The sequence below is a fragment of the Scyliorhinus torazame genome, chromosome 8 (assembly GCF_047496885.1).
Source record: "Scyliorhinus torazame isolate Kashiwa2021f chromosome 8, sScyTor2.1, whole genome shotgun sequence".
Lineage (NCBI taxonomy): Eukaryota > Metazoa > Chordata > Chondrichthyes > Carcharhiniformes > Scyliorhinidae > Scyliorhinus > Scyliorhinus torazame.
In genome coordinates, this window is record NC_092714.1 from 220,850,982 (window position 1) to 220,874,308 (window position 23,327).

Here is a 23,327-nt window from a genome sequence, read left to right on the forward strand (position 1 = left end):
TATTAAGACATATAAAGCCTTGGTTCTGTAGTTAGTATAATTTTGTAGCTGTCAGCACCACCGTTATTAAAGAGTAAATTAGACGGAGAATTTGCAGAGAACACATCAGGGAAGGTACTCCATTAGCTGTCCTGTTCCTCCAGGAACCTCACTGTTAGACTTGCCAATAAAACACAAGGATTGCACAAAGTTGCATTTGCTGCCCACTAGGTCTTCAGTAAACAAACCAGAAAAAAACGTTTTTTTTCCATTTGAGTGTAAATTTAAATTTATTGGCTTGATAAGTCTTCAGCCGGGTTTTCTTTCATGCCAGTGACAGGTATTCTCATGGGTGAAACAGAAAATTTGACAGACTAGCCAAAGGTCTTATTGATTTTGGGTAGGAATTTCTGGTCCCGTCCCAGAATGTCCCGGCCTCCATTATTGCCCAAAGATCGTGGCACCAAAAGCTAATTTTCGCAACCGCGGTGACTCATTCCTTCAGATCTTGATTATTGTTTTTGTTTAAATGACTGAAAAAAAAAAGTTTTCTTTCTGCACCTTTTTCCCTCTCTCTCTCCTCTCTGTCCTAATTCCTCTGTTTCGCTTCCCAACATGGTTGGGCATTGAATCAAATATTCTAACATTCACTGACATTCACAGGGGCTGGTTTAGCACAGTGGGCTAAATAGCTGGCTTGCAATGCAGAACAATGCCAGCAGCGCGGGTTCAATTCCCATACCGGCCTCCCCGAACAAGTGCCGGAATGTGGCGACTAGGGGCTTTTCACAGTAACTTCATTGACGCCTACTTGTGACAATAAGTGATTATTATTATTTAGACTTCTTGCATGCATCAATCTGATTTGCTGAGCAATCTTCATTCGGATTGGTTAATGAGACAGAGCACTTGTTCACACTGGTTACAGTCTGCGTTAGAGGGCGCTGCACTGTTTTGACTCCCTCAGAGTGTTTAATGAACATCATTTGTGACCACAAATTCCCCGCCTTGTATATTCTATTGTAATATAATGTAATAGTGTTATATTTTTGAACATATTGAACTATATTGCGGTAAGTTCGGTGTAAATGAGAGGTGAATTATGAATATTTTTAAATTATGTCTAGCACTTGAAACTGGAACATGTGAATTCAATGGGATGATCTATAAGGATGGAGATGTGTTCCAGCCCAGCTGTAAATATCACTGTTGGTGCTCAGATGGAGGAATTGGTTGCATCCCACGCTGTAGTGAAGACGTCCGCCTGCCTGGGCCAGACTGCCCTTACCCAAAACGTGTTGAGATCCCAGGGGAATGCTGTCCTCGATGGATATGTGAGAAGCAAGACAATGGTATCTTTGGCAATGCCTTGGCAGGTAATCATTCAGAGTTCATGAGCATATAATAATATACTTCAACCCTCACGTGTTACAGGAACAGTGGAAGCCGGCTGTAGTGACTGATTTGGTTGGCAGCCTAAGTGATCAGAATAGGCGTGATTTATGTGTTCTGTATCATACTTAGCTCGTTCAGCATATCACTTAAACATCTTCATTTATGAAAAGCACATCATGTTCAACAAATCAACTGGAGTTTTCTGAGGATGTAACTAGTAGAATAAAAAAGGGAGAGCCAGTGGATGTGGTGTATTTGGACTTTCAGAAGGCTTTTGTTAAGGTCCCTCAAATGAGGTCAGTGGGCAAAATGAAAGCACATCAGATAGAGGGTAATATATTGGCACGAATAAGAGAATTGGTCGCCAGACAGGAAACAGGGAGCGGGAATAAATTGATCTTTTTCCGAGTGGCAGGCAGTGACCAGTGAGCTGCCGCAGGGATCAGCACTTGGATCCCAGCTGTTCACGATATATATAAATGACCTGGATGAGGGATCCAAATGTGACATTTCGAAATTTGCTGACAACACAAAACTGGGCAGAATTGTGAGTTGTCAGGAGGATGCAAGGAGGCTTCAAGGTGATTTAGATAAGTTTAGTGAGTCGTAAAACACATGGCAGGTGCAGTACAATGTGCCTAAATGGGGAGTTATACACTTTGGTGTGAAAAGCAGAAAGGAAAGATGTTATTTAAATCAGTGTTTTTCAAAGTGGGGGTAGCGACCCTTGAGTGGGTTGTGGGGTGTTGACAAACGGGCCGCCAAAAATGACCCCCAGCATATGTCACTGTTTAAAGGCACTCTCCAACACACACACACACACATACACACACAGCTGAATATCTGAGGCTGCAATGCATGTTTCCCCACTCCCCGGGACCTAGCTGATAAAATACTGTACAAACCAAATCTTTCCTGAGCACTGTCACCGCTGGCAGAACTCCTCCAATTGAACACAAAGTCACATTCTGCCCAACACTCTGCCTTCCTCATACTCTTGTGAAAGCAAAAAGCAGCTCATTGATGAAAGGCGAGGGACTCAGAGTGTCTCTGTCGTTCTTTTAATGGTCACCTCACCTGCAGCCCCGTTGAAACACGCGGTGGCTAAATCTGTGGAATTCAAATTAGGAGACACCGAGTTTGGTTGATTATTTCCTCTCTTCAAAATTGTGGGTAGACAAACAGAATAAAACATGTTACACTGATTTGTAAACAAACTCGGGCTGGTTTGTTGCACCTCTCTGTCTCCCCTCTGTTGTTGAGAGACTGTCTGGTTTGGGACCTTTCGATTTCAATGCAACTCCTCCCAGGGCCATGCTGGAGACAGGAGTCTGGCCTCTTAGTAACAACTCCTAAGTATGGCTGAAGACCATCAGCCCAGGAGGTGAACGGAATGCTCTCGCCCATTTTAAACCCTGTTCGCACAGACGGTAATTGGACCCATGCAGTCTAACCTACTTTCAACCGCTCCGCAGACTGAACAAAAAGAAAGGATTCATTCTGACCCGAGAATGATATCTAACTAAGAAAGGAGGAGCTGCGCATACAGCAACCATGTTCCACTCACGAGAATTTCCAATGTTCCCAAACAGCCTACATTCACTCCCATTGCTCATTAAAACATAACACTGCGGTGCAACATTGTAATTGAACACGCACAACCATCCCCATCCATTTGTGAATGCAGAACATATTAAGTATCTTTATTTCAATGCCATGCTGTACCAGGAAACAGTATTTAGAAGACCAACATTTTTTCAAAAAATTGCGTTCCATAATTGTCGGTCGCTGATAGCTCTCCTGGCTGGCTCACCAATTGGTGGATCTCTGTGTCTATTCAGAACCCTGGATATGCTTTAAAGTTCTCAAATAACAGAGATTCCAGAATGTACGTTTTGGCAAAGTTATTTGAAACTTTATTCGTCAGCTTTTTAGTGTCTACTGGTGATTCAATTTCAGTACAAAATTAAGAGAAAGTTCCAACTAGCCCTGCAGCAAGCTCGTCAGATCGATTGTCTTTTGCAAATACAGTAGTTGGATTCAAAATACAATTATATTTCTTGGTATTTTCTTCAAATCAAGATGCACAGTACAAAATGACTGAGTGATTTAAACAGAAGAAAAATGGTGATAGCAAAGGCAGCAGCAAGACATAGGTTTCAGAAAGTGATAGATTGATTCCAGAAAAGAAGTGTTTTCTCATCCCGACAACTGATCTTTTAAGGTTTTGCTCTCTTTACAGCTGTGATTGGCTTTAACAAATTTACACTTCACTCAATTCAGCCGAACTGTCTGTCCATCAATTTAAGAGATAAATGATTTGGGTGTGATTTTGTAATTATCCATACCCTGGTTTGCCAATTATGCCTCTAACATTAATTAGGTTAACACAGTTTTCGAAAAGTCATTATGACCCTGACTGACCGTTACCATGGAAACGGATATGTCCAGGCCTGGGAAGGCATCTGCCTACAATGAATTCTTTTGTCACTGGCCTTGGATTTTGGCCAGTCTTGAACAACTTGCAAAATATGAATATTTTAAGTCTTATCTGATTAATTCCCAGTTAGTCAGCTTCTCTTACTCTCATGGTTAATATGATTCAGTCAATTACTCCCAATGATTTCTTATTTAAATCCCCTATAAACCTCATCTATAACTAACCACAAAATCAGTTGCGAAGGCTGGCCATTTGGTAAAAGTGGGTTGCCAGCAAAGAAGTTTGAAAAACATTGATTTAAATGGTGATATATTGGGAAGGGTGAATGTACAAAGGGTTCTCGGTGTCCTTGTGCAGAACATAATGAAAATGGAGAGGCAAGTGCAGCAAGCAATTCAGAAGGCAAATGGTATGTTGGCTTTTATTTCAAGAGGATTTGAATTCAGAAGTAGGGATGTCTTACTGCAGTTATACAGGGCCTTGGTGATACCACATCTGGAGTATTATGGGCAGTTTTGGTCTCCCAACCTAAGAAAGAATATACTTGCCATAGAGGGAGTGAAGCAGAGGTTCGCTAGGCTGATACCGGGATTGGCTGGACTGTCCTATGAGGAGAGATTGGTTCGACTGGGTCTATATTCACAAGAGTTAGAAGGATGGGAGCCGATCATATTGAAATGTATCAAATTTTAACAGGGCCGGACAGACTAGATACATAGAGGATGTTTTTCCTAGTTGGGGAATCCAGAACCAGGGGATATAGTCTCAGGATACGGGATAGACCATTTAGGACTGAGATGAGGAAACATTTCTTCACTAAAAAAGTAGTGAACCTGTGGAATTCTCTACCACAGAAGGCTACGTCACTGAAAGAGATAGGTAGTATTTTAGATTTTAATGGCATCAAACGGGATGGGGAGAAAGCAGGAGTATGGCCTTGAGATGGAAGATCAGCCGTGATCATATTGAATGGCGGAGCAGGCTGAAGGGCTGAATGGCCTGCTCCGGGTGTCTATGTTTCATAATAAAATAGTCAAAACTGATAGCCTTGTATGATGGCCAATATTTTACCCATCTTTAACATGGGAATGAAACCATTTTGGTTGAATTAGGATCGATGATAATCTGCATAATTGATAATAAAGGCAAATCCCCACCCAGGTTTGCAGTGGATATATGGGCTCTTTACTTAGTTATTGAACATTTAGTTGCAGATCCTTCCATACAGTACAAACATTAGAATACAAACCTTCACTTATATAGCACTTCTTAGTAGAGAGAAGCAGAGCACGGAACTTCATACAGGCAGAATCAGACAACAATGAACACTGAACCCAAGTAGAAGAAAATTGGCAGTATGCTCAAAAGTCTGGCCACAGCCGCTAAAGGGGGCCGCAAAAGAGCAGTTGCTGAGGATTTAGGGGGTTAAGGAGCAAATTAGAACATTGGGCTTAAACACCTCCAAGCAGGCAAAGGAAGGCAGCTAATACACAGAGAAGCTTGGGGCGGGATTCTCTGGCTGACGCCGGGACTGAATCGATGGTGTTCTACAACCACGAAAGCAGCGCCAGTCCCGGAGCAATTCAGGATCTGTTAATGGGCTAGAACCGGCGCCATGTGGAACTAGTGCAATTCCAGTGCAAAACGGCATCCGATTCGCCAGGGTCAGGATAGGCACTCGAGAGGCTGACAAGCTGCAGCCACATTTGAGACCTCCACTCCCCTCACACACATTCCAACCAACAAGATGGCACGCTGAAGAGCAGCATCCCATTTCGCAGATGCGGAGAGACAGTGCTAGATGCCATGGAGGAGAGGCGGGCACCCTGTTCCTCAGGGTGGGAAGGAGGCTGCCACCCGCCGGTGTACACCGTGCCTGGGCGAAGGTGGCAGAGGCCGTGAGCGTTGTGGGCCCCACTGCCAGGACCAGCCAGCAGTGCCATACAAAGCTGCATAACTTCCTCAGGGTGGCCAGGGTGAGTAACCAACACTGTGCCCCTGGTACTAACCACTATCCCACACACCCGTACCCACCCACCCCACCCACACGGAGGGTGATCAAACCCCATCCACCGGCAGTCTGTTGGTACCCTACCCTGCACCACATGCCAACACTCATACCACCTGCCATGGCCAGAACCTCGGCACACACAGGCTGCTCACCCCCTGTGCTGCCCCTGTCTGACTGCCTCACACGGTGTATTTTCTGTGTGCCCCCTGCAAGAACAAGCAGCGCACAACCCAGAGAGAGAGAAAATGGACCGAAGGGGCCCTGCTAGACCCACGGCCCCTCACCGTCATGGATCGGTGGGCATTAGGCCTGGTGGGTTGGCCAGTGGAGCGGGCAGTCGCCGAGACGGAGGTCGGCATTGGGGAACCAAGTGAGCCCCCGCTGAGTACCAGAATCCCTATGTCACATGTGGCACCACCCCCACACCACTCACCACGCTCCCACCCCCGCACCACCCCACCCCAGCACCTGACAGTCTCCATACCACCTCTCTATCACTCCCACCCCAGCACGACACCACCCCCACACCACCCCTCCACTACCCCACCCCAGCACCCCATCATCTCCACACCACACCCACCCCAGCACCCCACCACATCCAACCACCCCCCACCAACCCCACCCCAGTACCCCACCACCTCCACACCAACCCCACACTACCCCTCCACCACCCCAACCCAGCACCTCACCACCTGCACACTACCCCCACCTACGATCCAACCATGCATCATGTCTTGAGTCTTGCTGGATCACGTGGCAACAAGGCGGGTCCTTCTGGTGTCCCCTGACCCCAGCCACAACCCCAAGACATGTTGAGTGATGAGGCAGAACCGGACAGCAACATGAGCCCCCGAACGCCACTCCTCGACACTCCGGAGCACCTATCCTGGGACAACTCCGGCATTTCCATCACAGCTTCTCCAACATCCTTCACCATCCCAGAGACACTCACCTCGGTTGGGCATTATAGTGAAGAGGCTCCTGGGGTACAATCTTGTGTGCAACACCAGTTAAATTGGCACGTGTGCAGTACGCAGGATAGTGTTAGAGGCTAGGGCACAAACCTGTAGAAACCTATTCACCTGTGCACAATAAACACCTGTTCACAAATGTTCCACCCTGCCTCGGTGCTCTGTCAAAAGGATGTGAGAGTTGGGCTGAGCTGAGCTGGCTGCAGAGGGGGCGCTGGGGGTGGGGGGTATGGGCAGCTGTTGGAGGCCAGGGCCCCCAGCTCAGCCACCTCACATCACCCTGGTACCAGGCCCCGCCCCCTTCCTCTCCACCCCAAGGTTTCGGTGGGACCGTGTGATGGAATGGCCAGCTCGCATGCATGGATCACCCGGGTGGATGGTGGAAAGTGCTACCGTGGGCAGGGGTCAGGTATTATTGAATGATGTGGAGCAGCAGAGCTCATCGCACCGTGCGCTGTAATCATCCTCCATCCCATGGACCAGACCCACTGATACTGCCAACCCAGGGCCCAAACCCCGTACTGAGGCAGGTAGGAATCACGGAGGGGACGGCAGATGCCGGGTGAGGGGGTGGTGCAGTGAGCGTGGACACATGGGGGCACTGGGACAGGATGTTCATGCCGCTGGTTACATGGTGGCCCTGGCCTGCACTGCAGCCTTTGCCCCCACATGTCCCCCTTCCCCCCTACTCCTCTCTCATCTGCAAACCCATCCCTGGATATTCCCCCTGGCACTCTGCCCTCCGTATCGCACCCTTGACCCCGTCGGTGCTTGACCCCGAGGTTGCCTCTGACCCTGGCAGCCGTCCCTGCCGGCTGGGGTACCGGTGTTTGGCACTACCCATGCTCTGCTGCCCCTGTCCGTTAGGAGTTACTTTAGGCGCCCTTGGGCCGCATGATGCCCTGCCAGCAGGGGGGCACCCGGTTGTGCGTGGGGTGGGTTGGTGGGTGGGATGGTGAAGAGAGGGGGTACGGGGGGAGGACCCATCTGGCCGGTATCACTCTTTGCAACGGTGTGCGGTCAATGGGGTGCGCAGCAGGATGGCTGTCTTGCAGGATGCAATAATGGTGGTCCATGCCTGGAAAACCCGGTCCCACACCCCGCCCCATGGCCCATCCCCTGGTCACGCCCCCCTACTCCCCCCGTCCCGGCCAGATGGCCACCCTCAGCCACTCATGCCAGTGACAGGTCCGGCCGCCCACGGTCACGTCTCCGGGAACATGTCTAACTCCCCTCTCTCCCTCAGCAGCCACTGCATCTGTTTCCCAATTTTTAAAACCACAAGTGAACCTTGCCATCGATTCTGGTGGAGTCAGAGCATCGTGGGAGCCCCGGAGAATCGGGGCCGTTAATGATTATACCAACGGTGTTTACTGTATCTGTGGCAGATGCCCGCTGCCGGCCTCGAATTTCAGCTGGTGCGCGATTCTCCGCCCGATTGTGCCTCGTGCTTCCAGCGTTGCCAGATGGAGAACCCAACTCAAAATGTTTTAGGGGCAGATTGGAAGTGAATTGGAAATGTGGGCAGCACGATAGCATTGTGGATAGCACAATTGCTTCACAGCTCCAGGGTCCCAGGTTCAATTCTGGCTTGGGTCACTGTCTGTGCGGAGTCTGCACATCCTCCCCGTGTGTGCGTGGGTTTCCTCCGGGTGCTCTGGTTTCCTCCCACAGTCCAAAGATGTGCTGGTTAGGTGGATTGGCCATGATAAATTGCCCTTAGTGTCCAAAATTGCCCTTAGTGTTGGGTGAGGTTACTGAGTTATGGGGATAGGGTGGAGGTGTTGACCTTGGGTGGGGTGCTCTTTCCAAGAGCCGGTTCAGACTTGATGGGCCGAATGGCCTCCTTCTGCACTGTAAATTCTTTGATAATCTATGAATGTAGGGTTGAAGGAAGTTGGGGGATAGATATGTCATCACATGATTTTGCCAAGAAGCAGCCTGTAAATGTGGAAGATGAGGGAATCAAGACACATTCTTCATGGATTTGAAGTAACGATTTAAGGGCAGGAAGAGAAGCCATTGGTGGAGATAGCCTGGCTATGATTGGTGAGGTGATACAGGGACTGTCTGAAATAATCAACACTTTGGAAACACAGTTGAAACCAGATAACAAGCATCCAAAAGGCAGCAGCAGTCTTGAGCTTCACTCAGAGCTTGTGAAGCTTGTGAACCAGACTCCTATTAAGAAGTTCTATCTATATCATACCCAGAGGTGACCAGATGTGCTATGATAGACAGCAGATTTCTGTACATACTGGAATGGAACTGCTGTCATGTCCTGGACAATATTGTGGCAACTCCCAGGCAGGATGTTCGATACTGTTAACAGCTCCTGGTGCAGATCAAGGAGTCTTCTTCAGTAGGTTGAGCCTCTGAGGTTTGTATCTTGATCTCCAGCTGAGATAGGATCTGGGCTTTCCCTTCGCAAAGCCAGGTCCCAGGCTACCCTTTCATGTTTCTGAGAAAAGGCATTTAATAAACTGCCGCACAACTCCTGAGCAAACTGAGAGCTCACGGAATAAAAGGGGCAGTAGTAACATGGATACAAAATTTGCTGGGTGATGGGTAACAGGGTTAATGGTTGTTTTTCAGACTGGAGGAAGGTTTAAAGTGGAGTTTGTCACCAAAAACAAAGTACTGCCACCAGCGGGGAAACCGGAGAGGCCCTCCTTCCAAATCACTAGCATGACCACCCCATCTCGTCCAAGTGAGCTACAATTCGTTATGGGCTCGCCAAATGCCCATCCTTTCAGGGCCCTTCTTCGGGCCCCTTCAGCTGCACCCTCCCCTCCCAGTCCCCCCTTGACCACCCCACCCCCCCCCACCTTAGGGCCCTGCCCCTTGACACTGCCAATCTGTCATCGTGGACTCCGAGGGGGGGGGGGGGGGGGGGAAGGGGGGGAACACCCTCTCTGAGGGTCGGGGGCTTGGACTGGGCTGGAGGGGCACAGGTTGGGGTCTTTCCCGGGATGGGCGGTGGGGGAAGCACTCAGACAGAGCACCTGCTGTTTCTCGGAAGATCTTCAGAACAAAGACTGCCTCTTTAAAAAATACTGTGGTTCGAAAGAACACATGCTCAAAAGTGGAAGCACTTCCGAGTTAATGGACTGTGAAGTTTGTAAAAACAAACAAAGCCAAACCTTCCTTTGAAAGAGCCTGGACCCATCAATAAAAAGGCCTGGAAAAGGCAATGGACTTTGAAATTGAATGTAAATAATGCAGTTCAACGTTTTTAGGCATCTCAGCATGCACATAGCCATGAACATGTTAAAGAGGAATGAAATTGACTGACATAAAAGGACTTCAAAGATTCCCAACATATCAAAGGGAACACCTTTTCACTTTCATCTGACAGATCTTTGAACTTGACATGCTGGGAGAGACATCAAATGGTTCTAGCACATCAGAGGAAAGAATTTTAACTATAACTTGACAGGCTAAAAGAAAGTTGAATGATTTTCAAAGCTACTGAGGGAAGACCTGCCATATGGATCGCAACCCAGGAAAGACTCCCCCGGACCTGAGCTGCCCAGCCGTCACTTCCCCTGAAAGACCTCCCCTGCCGGCACCCTAGAGATAAGTGTAGAGAAGGTACTCAGCCCCCCTTTGCTCCCCTTGGAGTCCAAGGCGCCAGGTCCCTGCTTGTCAGGACCTGCACTAATTCATGTGACTCCTGGCTTGGTAGTGGGGGGGGCGAGGCGACGGGAAGCATCCCAAGAACCCGGTGAATCAGGCTTCCTGCCCAAAAATTACATTCAAATGAATGTAAATGAGGAATTCTCAGCTGCTCTGGACAAGAACCTGATCAGGGCCGGGGGAGGGGGCAGGGACACTCACAACGCCCGGTGAGAATAGCATTTTGGCTCTCATGCCCGATTCAATGGGGCATCACGATTTCTGCCTGGGGCTAGCAGCCATGAAGAATCTTGTTTTTTAAAAAATATATATATTTTATTCAAGATTTTTTGGCCAAACATAACAATACGTAGTGTTTCTTTTACACAACAATAAAGCAATATAAATAACAGTGGCCAGTTTTAAACAAATAAATAAATAATATATAAACAGAAACAAAAACATAACTAAATGGCAACTGCCTTGTCAAAAATAAATACTCTCCAAAGATACAGTCCAACAGTCCAATATGCAATTACCTATAACAGATGCCTATACATATACAATAACATCCCTGATAGTCCGTCCGATTCCTCCCCCCGCCCCCCACCCCCCCCCCCCCACCCTGGGTTGCTGCTGTTGTCTTCTTCTTTTCCATTCCTTCTATCTTTCTGCGAGGTAGTCGACGAACGGTTGCCACCGCCTGGTGAACCCCTGAGCCGAACCCCTTAATACAAACTTAATCCGTTCTAACTTTATAAACCCTGCCATGTCGTTTATCCAGGTCTCCACACCCGGGGGTTTGGCTTCCTTCCACATTAACAATATCCTGCGCCGGGCAAAGGCCAAAACATCAGCCTCTCTCGCCTCCTGCACTCCCGGCTCTTCTGCAACCCCAAATATAGCCAACCCCCAGCTTGGTTCGACCTGGACCCCCACCACCTTCGAAAGCACCTTTGCCACCCCCACCCAGAACCCCTGTAGTGCCGGGCATGACCAGAACATGTGGGTGTGATTCGCTGGGCTTCTCGAGCATCTCGCACACCTATCCTCTACCCCAAAAAATTTACTAAGCCGTGCTCCAGTCATATGCGCCCTGTGTAACACCTTAAATTGTATCAGGCTTAGCCTGGCACACGAGGACGATGAGTTTACCCTACGTAGGGCATCAGCCCACAGCCCCTCCTCAATCTCCTCCCCCAGCTCTTCTTCCCATTTCCCTTTCAACTCATCTACCATGATCTCCCCCTCGTCCCTCATTTCCCTATATATGTCCGACACCTTACCATCCCCCACCCATGTCTCTGAGATCACTCTATCCTGCACCTCCTGCGTCGGGAGCTGCGGGAATTCCCTCACCTGTTGCCTCGCAAAAGCCCTCAGTTGCATATACCAAAATGCATTCCCTTGGGGCAACCCATATTTTTCTGTCAGCGCTCCCAGACTCGCAAAAGTCCCATCTACAAACAGATCTCTCAATTGTACTACCCCAGCTCTTTGCCATGCTCCAAATCCCCCATCCATTCTCCCCGGAACAAACCTGTGGTTACTTCTTATCGGGGACCGCACCGAAGCTCCCGTCCTTCCCCTATGCCGTCTCCACTGCCCCCAAATTTTCAATGTAGCCACCACCACCGGGCTTGTGGTGTATTTCTTTGGTGAGAACGGCAACGGCGCCGTCACCATTGCTTGTAGGCTAGTCCCCCTGCAGGACTCCCCTCTCCAATCTCTTCCACGCCGCTCTCTCCCCTTCTCCCATCCACTTACACACCATTGAAATATTGGCGGCCCAGTAGTACTCACTTAGGCTCGGTAGTGCCAGCCCCCCCCATCCCTACTACGCTGCAAGAATCCCCTCCTCACTCTCGGGGTCTTCCCAGCCCACACAAAACTCATAATACTCTTCTCGATTCTTTTGAAAAAAGCCTTCGTGACCACCACCGGGAGGCACTGAAACACAAAAAGGAATCTCGGGAGGACCACCATTTTAACCGCCTGCACCCTACCTGCCAATGACAGGGACACCATGTCCCATCTCTTAAAGTCCTCCTCCATCTATTCCACCAACCGCGTTAAATTAAGCCTATGTAATGTACCCCAATTCTTGGCTATCTGGATCCCCAAGTACCGGAAGTCCCTTGTTACCTTCCTCAACGGTAAATCCTCTATTTCTCTGCTCTGCTCCCCTGGATGCACCTCAAACAACTCACTTTTCCCCATGTTCAGTTTATACCCTGAAAAATCCCCAAACTCCCCTCGTATCCGCATTATCTCTGGCATCCCCTCCGCCGGGTCCGCCACATATAGCAACAAATCATCCGCATACAGAGATACCCGGTGTTCTTCTCCCCCCCTGAGTACTCCCCTCCACTTCCTGGAACCCCTAAATGCTATGGCCAGGGGTTCAATCGCCAGTGCAAACAATAACGGGGACAAAGGACATCCCTGCCTCGTCCCTCTATGGAGCCGAAAATAATCAGACCCCCGTCCATTCGTGACCACGCTCGCCATCGGGGCCCTATACAGCAACTGTACCCATCTGATATACCCATCCCCAAAGCCAAATCTCCTCAGCACCTCCCACAAATAATCCCACTCCACTCTATCAAACGCTTTCTCGGCATCCATCGCCACCACTATCTCCGCTTCCCCCTCTGGTGGGGGCATCATCATTACCCCTAGCAGCCTCCGTATATTTGTATTCAGCTGTCTCCCCTTCACAAACCCAGTTTGGTCCTCATGAACCACCCCCGGGACACAATCCTCTATCCTCGTTGCCATTACCTTGGCCAGAATCTTAGCGTCCACATTCAGGAGGGAAATGGGCCTATAGGACCCGCATTGCAGCGGGTCTTTTTCCTTCTTTAGGAGGAGCGATATCGTTGCCTCTGGCATAGTCGGGGGCAGCTGCCCCCTTTCCCTCGCCTCATTAAAGGTTCTCATCAGTAGCGGGGCCAGCAAGTCCATATATTTCCTATAGAATTCAACTGGGAATCCGTCTGGTCCCGGGGCCTTCCCCGCCTGCATGCTGCCAATCCCTTTCACTACTTCCTCAGTCTCAATCTGTGCTCCCAGTCCCACCCTCTCCTGCTCCTCCACCTTAGGAAATTCCAGCTGATCCAGAAAGCACATCATTCTCTCCTTCCCACCCGGGGGCTGAGCTTCATATAATCTTTCGTAAAATGCCTTGAACACTCCATTCACTCTCTCCGCTCCCCGCTCCATCTCTCCCTCCTCATCTCTCACCCCCCCTATCTCCCTCGCTGCTCCCCTTTTCCTCAGTTGGTGGGCCAGCAACCTGCTCGCCTTCTCCCCGTATTCGTACTGTACACCCTGTGCCTTCCTCCATTGTGCCTCTGCATTACCCGTAGTCAACAAGTCAAATTCTACATGTAGCCTTTGCCTTTCCCTGTACAGTCCCTCCTCCAGTGCCTCCGCATATTGTCTGTCCACCCTCAGAAGTTCTTTCAACAACCGCTCCCTTTCCCTAACCTCCTGCTTTCCTTTATGTGCCCTAATAGATATCAGCTCCCCTCTAACCACTGCCTTCAGCGCCTCCCAGACCACTCCCACCTGAACCTCCCCATTATCATTGAGTTCCAAGTACCTTTCAATACACCCCCTCACCCTTAAACACACACCCTCATCTGCCAATAATCCCATGTCCATTCTCCAGGGTGGATGCTGTTGTTTTTCTTCCCCTATCTCCAGGTCCACCCAATGTGGAGCGTGATCCGAAATAGCTATAGCCGTGTACTCCGTCCCCATCACCTTCGGGATCAGTGCCCTTCCCAAAACAAAAAAATCTATTCGTGAATAAACTTTGTGGACATAGGAGAAAAACGAAAACTCCTTACTCCTAGGTCTACTAAATCTCCAGGGGTCTACTCCTCCCATCTGCTCCATAAAGTCCTTAAGCACTCTAGCTGCAGCCGGCCTCCTTCCGGTCCTGGACCTCGATCTGTCCAGCCCTGGGTCCAGCACCGTATTAAAATTTCCACCCATTACCAACTTCCCCACCTCTAGGTCCGGGATACGTCCTAACATATGCCTCATAAAGTTGGCATCATCCCAGTTCGGGGCATATACGTTCACTAAGACCACCGCCTCCCCTTGCAATTTGCCACTCACCATCACATATCTGCCCCCACTATCCGCCACTATGGTCTTTGCCTCAAACATTACCCGCTTCCCCACTAGTATGGCCACCCCCTGTTTTTTGCGTCTAGCCCTGAATGAAACACCTGCCCCACCCATCCTTTGCGTAGTCTGACCTGGTCTATCAGTTTAAGATGCGTCTCCTGAAGCATAACCACATCTGCCTTAAGTCTCTTGAGGTGTGCGAGTACCCGTGCCCTCTTAATCGGCCCGTTCAGCCCTTTCACATTCCACGTGATCAGCCGGGTTGGGGGACTCTTTACCCGCGCCCCCCCCTTGTCGACTAGCCATCTCCTTTTTCGATCCAGCTCCTCACCCGGTTCCCATGTAGCCGTATCTCCCCCCAATGGCGCCCTCCCGCCCCGACCACCCCACCCCAATCCAGCTCCCCAGCAGCAGCAACCCAGTTAACCCCCCCCACCCCGCTAGATCCCACACTAGCGTAATTGCACCCCCCATGTTGCTCCCAGAAGTCAGCAAACTCTGGCCGACCTCGGCTTCCCCCCGTGACCTCGGCTCACACTGTGCGAGGCCCCCTCCTTCCTGCTTCCCTGTACCCGCCGTGATTACCATAGCGCGGGAACAAAGCCCACGCTTCCCTTTTGGCCCCACCCCCAATGGCCGGCGCCCTCAGCTCCTCATCCTCCCTCCCCCCTTCCCCCACGACATGGGGAAGAGAGAAAAGTTACAGGGTCGCAGGATTAACAACTTGGGAAGTCATCTCTTCCCCCTTTTCCCCCCCTTCATCCCACATATTCACCCCACCACTTTGTCCCAAACGTTCTTTTTCTGGCCCGCTTATTCCAGTTTCTCCTCGACAATAAATGTCCACGCCTCATCTGCCGTTTCAAAGTAGTGGTGTTTCCCTTGATGTGTGACCCACAGTCTTGCCGGCTGCAGCATTCCAAATTTAACCTTCCTTTTGTGCAGCACCGCCTTGGCCCGATTAAAGCTTGCCCTCCTTCTCGCCACCTCCGTACTCCAATCTTGATATACGCGGATCACCGCGTTCTCCCACCTACTGCTCCGAGTTTTCTTTGCCCATCTGAGGACCATCTCTCTGTCCTTATATCGGAGAAATCTCACCACTATGGCTCGAGGAATTTCTCCAGCCCTCGGTCTTCGCGCCATCACTCGATAGGCTCCCTCCACCTCTAGCGGACCCGTCGGGGCCTCCGATCTCATTAACGAGTGCAGCATCGTGCTCACATATGCCCCGACGTCCGCCCCTTCTGCACCTTCGGGAAGACCAAGAATCCTTAAATTCTTCCTCCTCGCATTATTCTCCAGCACCTCCAGCCTTTCCACACACCTTTTGTGTTGTGCCGCGTGCATCTCTGTTTTCACCACCAGGCCCTGTATGTCGTCCTCATTCTCAGCAGCCTTTGCCTTCACGACCCAAAGCTCCTGTTCCTGGGTCTTTTGCTCCTCCTTTAGCCCCTCAATCGCTTGTAATATCGGGGCCAACAGCTCCTTCTTCATCTCCTTTTTAAGTTCTTCCACGCAACGCCACAGGAACTCTTGTTGGTCAGGGCCCCATATTAAACTGCCTCCTTCCGACGCCATCTTGCTTTGTGCCTGCCTTCCTGGCCGCTGCTCTAGAGGATCCACCGCAATCCGGCCACTTTCCTCTCCTTTTTCCATCCGTGTCCAGGGGGGGATTCCCTTCTGGTTTACCGCACAGTGTTTTTTGCCGTTAAAATTGCCGTTGGGGCTCCTGTTAAGAGCCCAAAAGACCGTTCCACCAAGAGCTGCCGAAACATGCGACTTAGCTGGTCATCGCCGCACCCGGAAGTCAAGAATCTTGTTTTTTAACAGCCAAAACAAATGCATGAATTATTATTGGTTAATTTCATGACTAACTTTGAAACGACTCAGCTTATTTCTTATTTTATCTTCAGCATTCAGATCAGAAGCATTCTTTGGAGGATATCCCTCCAATGTGCCTTACAACTGCCCAGAACAAAGCAGTGAGTGGAGTGCCTGTTCCAGGAGCTGTGGGATGGGCGTATCTACACGGATTTCCAACAAGAATCACCATTGTATTTTGGAATCACAAAGTCAACTCTGTGTAGTGAGACCATGCCAACAGGACCAGACAAAACCAGCTCACATGGTGAATAATAGTAAATTATTTATTAGCTGGTAATTTATTCAGCAAATTGTTGCTGGTAAAACACACTATGATCAGATTAAAATGTAAAATTGCATAACTTAAATAAGGGTGAAAGACTGCATTGGTAGTTTTTTAAAAAATATATTTTATTGAAAATTTTTTCCAAACAACAATTTTTCCCTCTTACAAAGCAAACGAAACAATAACAAAACAGAAATTTTTAACAATACACAGGTAACAAAACCCCATTGTCTATTGACCTAAACTAAACTAAACCCCCCCCCCCTTCCTCCCCCCTCCCCCTGGGTTGCTGCTGCTGGTCATCTGTCTTCCCTCTAACGTTCCCCTAGGTAGTCGAGAAATGGCTGCCACCACCTGGTGAACCCTTGAGCCGATCCTCTCAGGGCAAACTTTATCTGCTCCAGTTTAATGAACCCCGCCATATCATTTACCCAGGCCTCCAGTCCGGGGGGTTTCGCCTCCTTCCACATGAGTAGGATCCTGCGCCGGGCTACTAGGGACGCAAAGGCCACGACATCGGCCTCTTTCGCCTCCTGCACTCCCGGCTCTTCCGCAACTCCAAATAGAGCTAACCCCCAGCCTGGTTTGACCCAGGCCTTCACCACCTGCGAAATCACTCCCGTCACTCCCTTCCAATACCCTTCCAGTGCCGGGCACGCTCAAAACATATGTGCGTGGTTTGCCGGGCTCCCGCCACACCTCCCACATTTGTCCTCCACTCCAAAGAACCTGCTCAATCTTGCCCCCGTTATGTGTGCTCTATGTAGCACCTTAAATTGAATCAGGCTAAGCCTGGCACATGAGGAAGAGGAATTTACCCTGCTTAGGGCATCAGCCCACATCCCCTCCTCTATCTCCTCCCCTAATTCTTCTTCCCACTTTCCTTTTAGTTCGCCCACCGACTCCTCCCCCTCTTCCCTCATCTCTCTATAAATCTCTGACACCTTGCCCTCTCCGACCCACACCCTTGAAAGCACCCTGTCCTATATCCCCTGTGTCGGGAGCAACGGAAATTTCCTCACCTGTTGTCTAGTAAACGCCCTCACCTGCATATATCGCAAGTAATTTCCCCGGGGCAACTTATACTTTTCCTCCAATGCTCCCAAGCTCGCAAAAATCCCATCTATAAATAAATCTCCCATTTCCTAATTCCCAACTGGTACCAGCTCTGAAATCCTCCATCCATTCTTCCTGGGGCGAACCTATGGTTGTTCCTGATAGGGGACCCCACCAGGGCTCCCCGCACCCCTCTCTGTCGCCTCCACTGTCCCCAGATATTCAGTGTTGCCGCCACCACCGGGTTCGTGGTAAACTTTTTAGGTGAGAACGGTAGCGGCGCCGTCACCAGCGCCTCTAAACTCGTCGCTTTACAGGACTTTCTCTCCAGTCTTTTCCACGCCGCTCCCTCACCCTCCATCATCCATCTACGTATCATTGCCACATTGGCGGCCCAATAGTAATCACCCAAGTTCGGTAGTGCCAGTCCTCCTCTGTCCCTACTACGCTGAAGGAACCCCCTCCTTACTCTCGGAACTTTCCCTGCCCACACGAAGCTCGTGATGCTCCTATCTATTTTATTAAAAAAGGTCTTGGTGATTAGTATAGGGAGACATTGAAATACAAATAAGAACCTCGGGAGGACCATCATCTTAATTGCTTGCACCCTGCCCGCCAGCAATAGAGGCTCTTGAAGTCCTCCTCCATTTGTTCTACCAGCCGTGTCAGATTAAGTCTGTGCAAGGTTCCCCAGCTCCTAGCGATCTGAATCTCCAGGTATCGGAGGTTTCTTTCCACTTTCCTTAGCAGTAAGCCTTCTATCTCTCTACTCTGGTCCCCTGGATGTATCACAAATAATTCACTCTTCCCCATGTTTAGCCTATACCCCGAGAATTCCCCGAACCCCCTCAAAATTCGCATAACCTCTATCATCCCCCCCGCTGGGTCCGACACGTATAACAATAGGTCATCTGCGTATAACGAGACTCGGTGTTCTTCTCCCCTCTAATCACCCCTCTCCATTTCCTGGAGTCTCTCAACTCCATGGCCAGAGGTTCAATTGCCAACGCGAACAACAATGGAGACAGCGGGCATCCCTGTCTTGTTCCCCTACATAATCGGAAATACCCCGATCTATGTCGACCTGTAACTACGCTTGCCGTTGGAGCCCCATAAAGAAGTCTAACCCAGCTAATAAACCCGGTCCCAAACCCAAACCTCCTTAACACATCCCATAAATACTCCCACTCCACCCTATCAAATGCCTTCTCTGCGTCCATTGCCGCCACTATCTCTGCCTCCCCCTCCACTGGGGGCATCATTATCACCCCTAATAGTCGTCGCACGTTAACATTCAGTTGTCTCCCTTTTACGAACCCTGTCTGGTCTTCGTGCACCACCCCCGGGACACAGTCCCCTATCCTCGATGCCAGTACCTTTGCCAGCAATTTGGCGTCCACGTTCAATAATGAAATGGTCTATAGGACCCGCACTGCAATGGATCTTTGTCCCTCTTCAAAATTAGCGATATCGTCGCCTCCGACATCGTCGGGGGGAGAGTCCCCCCTTCCCTGGCCTCACTGAACGTCCTCGCCATCAACGGGGCCAACAAGTCCACATATTTTCTGTAATATTCCACCGGGAACCCGTCTGGCCCCGGGGCCTTCCCTGCTTGCATGCTTCCCTGTCCCTTAATAACCTCGTCCACCTCAATCGCCACCCCCAGGCCTGCCACCGCCTGCTCCTCCACTTTCGGGAACCTCAATTGGTCCAGGAACTGTCGCATCCCCTCCTCTCCCTCTGGGGGTTGAGACCTATACAGTTCCTCATAGAAGGTCTTGAACACCTCATTTATCTTTCCTGCCCTTCGCACCGTGTCTCCCCTTTCGTCTCTAATTCCTCCTATCTCCCTCGCTGCTGCCCTCTTTCGCAATTGATGCGCCAACAGGCGACTAGCCTTTTCCCCATATTCATACCTCCTCCCCTGTGCCTTCCTTCACAGTACCTCCGCCTTTCTGGTGGTCAGAAGGTCAAACTCCGTCTGGAGTCGTCTCCTCTCCCTGTACAATTCCTCCTCCGGGGTCTCTGCAAATTCCCTGTCCACCCTTAAAATCTCCCTCAGTAATCTTTCCCTTTCCTTGGCCTCTGTTTTCCTTTTGTGGGCCCCAATAGAGATCAGCTCTCCTCTGACCACCGCTTTTAATGCTTCCCAGACCATTCCCACAGGGACCTCGCCGTCATCATTGACCTCCAGGTATCTCTCAATACACCCCCGCACTCTTGCACACACTCCCTCATCCGCCATCAGTCCCACATCTAATCGCCAGAGTGTTCTCTGCTCCCTGTCCTCTCCTACTTCCAGGTCCACCCAATGTGGGGCATGATCCGAAACCGCTATGGCTGAGTACTCAGCTTCTTCCACCCTAGAGATCAACGACCTTCCAAACACAAAAAAATCTATCCGGGAGTACACTTTATGGACATGGGAGAAGAAGGAAAACTCCCTAGCCCTAGGTCTAAGAAATCGCCATGGATCCACTCCCCCCATTTGGTCCATAAACCCCTTAAGCACCTTGGCCGCTGCCCGCCTTCTTCCGGTCCTTGAGCTGGATCTATCTAGCCCCGGGTCCAGCACCGTATTAAAGTCCCCTCCTAAAATCAAATTTCCTGCCTCCAGGTCCGGCATACGCCCCAGCATCCGTCTCATGAATCCCGCATCGTCCCAATTTGGGGCATACACATTAACCAACACGACCTCCATTCCCTCCAGCCTACCACTCACCATTACATATCTACCTCCGCTATCTGCTACGATGTTCTTTGCTTCAAATGCTACCCGTTTCCCCACCAAAATGGCCACCCCTCTGTTCTTTGCGTCCAGTCCGGAGTGAAACACCTGTCCCACCCATCCTTTCCTTAGCCTAACTTGGTCCGCCACCTTTAGGTGCGTCTCTTGGAGCATAACCACGTCTGCCCTTAGTCCTTTCAAATGCGCGAGCACTCGGGCCCTTTTTATCGGTCCGTTCAGGCCTCTCACATTCCACGTGATCAGCCTCACTAGGGGGCTACCTGCCCCCCTCCCGTGTCGACTAGCCATTACCTTCTCTAGGCCAGTCCCATATCCCGCCTCCGCGCTCCCGCTCGCTCCCCCAGCGTCGCACACCATCCCCGCCCACCCACTCTTTAGCCATTTCCTTTTGGATTTCCGCAGCAGCAACCCAGTTGTCCCCCTCCCCCTCCCCCTCCCCCCCGCCCCCCACCCCGCTAGATCCCTATCTAGCATGATTGCTCCCCCCATATCACTTCCGTAAGTCAGCTGACTTCAGCTGACCCCGGCTACTCCTGCTCACTCCTCGACCCCCCCCCGTGTGGGGGAACTCCCATCTGCCTTGCGCCTGTCTTCCCGCCTTATTCTTTCTGGCGCGGGAACATCCCTTTACCTGACCCGCCTCTTATGGCGCAGCTCCCTTTCCCCTCCCCCTCTCCTTCCCCATTCTCCGACTATGTCCCGTCTTTCCCCCCTCACCGGCGCCCACATTTCCCCAATGTCTCCCCCCTTCCCTGTTTACTTCTCAATTAACTTCCACCGTAACATTAACAAAAACAATAACAATAACATCCCTGCAGCATCAGTCCCTCAGTTCCGGTCCAATTTCTCTTCTTTGATGAAGGACCATGCTTCCTCCGCCCTCTCGAAATAATAGTGTCTCTCCTGATACGTGACCCATAGTCTTGCCGGCTGCAGCATCCCAAACTTCACCTTCCTTTTATGCAACACCTCTTTGGCTCGGTTGAAGCTCGCCCTCCTTCTCGCCACCTCCGCACTCCAATCCTGGTATATCCGTACCACAGCATTCTCCCATCTGCTACTCCGCACCTTTTTAGCCCATCTCAGGACCTCTTCTCTGACCTTAAGGCGGTAAAATCGCACGATTATCGCCCGCGGTGGTTCTCCCGCTTTTGGTCTTCTCGCTGGAATCCGATTTGCCCACTCCACCTCCATGGGGCCCGCAGGGGCCTCAGCACCCATCAGTGAGCTCAGCATCTTACTTGCGTACTCTCCACAGTCCACTCCTTCCACACCCTCAGGGAGACCTAGTATCCAAAGGTTCTTCCTTCGCGCTCCGTTTTCTAGGGCCTCGATCCTTTCAGTACACTTTTTCTGAAGTGCCTCGTGCGTCTGAGTCTTAACCGCCAGGCCCAGGATCTCGTCCTCAATATCTGTCACCTTCTGCTCCACCACGCGGAGCTCAGTCTCCTGGGTCTTTAATGTCTCCTTGAGCCCCTCAATTGCCTGTAGCATCGGGGTCAGCACCTCCCTCTTCAGCAGCTCCACGCACCGTCTCACGATTTCATCCTGCTCAGGCCCCCATGTCGCCTGCGCTTTCTCCGCCGCCATCTTGTACTTCTCCCTTTCTGACCCTTTGGTCGACGATTCCTCGCGCTGCAGCCGCCGGCGCCGGTTTTTTCCTCCTTCGTTTGGGGGGGGGACTCCCTTCTCACACACCCCACACCGGGTTGTGTCGTTGAAAAATTCCCCGTTGGGGCTCTGAAAAGAGCCCGAAGATCCGTCGGAGCTGGAGCCGCCGGAGCGTGCGGCTAGCTAGGCATCACCGCAACCGGAAGTTCCTTCAGTGGCCTTGATGAGAACTTTTCACAGTTGTTCCCTCTGCTGCTAGAATTCACCTTTGATACAGGCCCTCAGGTCAGCTTGCAGCTTTTAGCTTGCCCTTCCCCCGCCTGCATGCTGGAAGAGGCCCTGTTTATCCTGCAGTTGCAGCCAAATCTTTTACTGTTTCTGCCGTGTCTGGCAACCAAGAGACATACCCTTCCTGGGGGACACTGTCGGGGGAATGTTGCAGCCTTCTTCCCACACTGGGAAATGGCAAACAAATGCCGTGGGGGCCCTGTAACAAGCCCAAAAGTCCATTCCAAGCAGGAGCTACCGAATATGTGACCTAGCTCTGCATAGCCGCACCCGGAAGTCGCGACTGCATTGGTAGTTAAGTATTTGAAGTGGGTATAATACTCAGTGTAAACTGATTATGGACACGATCTACCAGTCACATTGTACCCGAAAAGCTGCACGGCGTGGTTGGTGGATGCCGGGAGATTCATACGAGATGTCGCGATGTGAATCCTTTGTAGCACCATCGATCACACACGAGGCGAGACGCAAAGAACTTCAATCGAGGCTTTATTGAGCAGACTTGTTCAGACTCGTTCCCCAGCAGCTCAGTCACAGAATGCAGCTGCGGGGAGTAACCCAGGTTCTTATACCTACTGGTGGAGCCCAGTAGGCGGCGGATCCAATCGGGATCCAGCATCTGTCCTCCAATAGCTCCTCGGCATTCATGGTGTACCGTATTACCCTTAATACACACCACCACACTCTCCCCTTGTTAAAAAAGAACCAGGCGGGGTGGTGGGTGGTATGGTGGTAGGGGTTTACAGGGTCGGTGCCTTAACCATTGAACTATATACAATCATGCCGCTTTTACTGGGCCACCGAATTATTCACATTTTACCCGATTTGCAGCGTTAACTATTTACAACAATGCCGCTTTACTGGGCCACTGAATTATATACATCTTAAGTCGATTCGATGAGTCGAGATGGTGC

The 23,327-nt window shown here is 50.6% G+C and overlaps 1 protein-coding gene across 1 annotated transcript in view; it reads left to right on the forward strand.

Moving 5' to 3' along the window:
• The window catches only part of LOC140428389 (CCN family member 3-like), a 39,507-nt gene that overhangs the window by 10,448 nt on the left and 5,732 nt on the right, over positions 1-23,327 (forward strand). The window contains exons 3-4 of the mRNA XM_072514795.1: positions 1,107-1,355; positions 16,474-16,688. Coding sequence (XP_072370896.1) covers positions 1,107-1,355; positions 16,474-16,688 — 464 coding nt within the window. The remainder of the gene's footprint in view (positions 1-1,106; positions 1,356-16,473; positions 16,689-23,327) is intronic.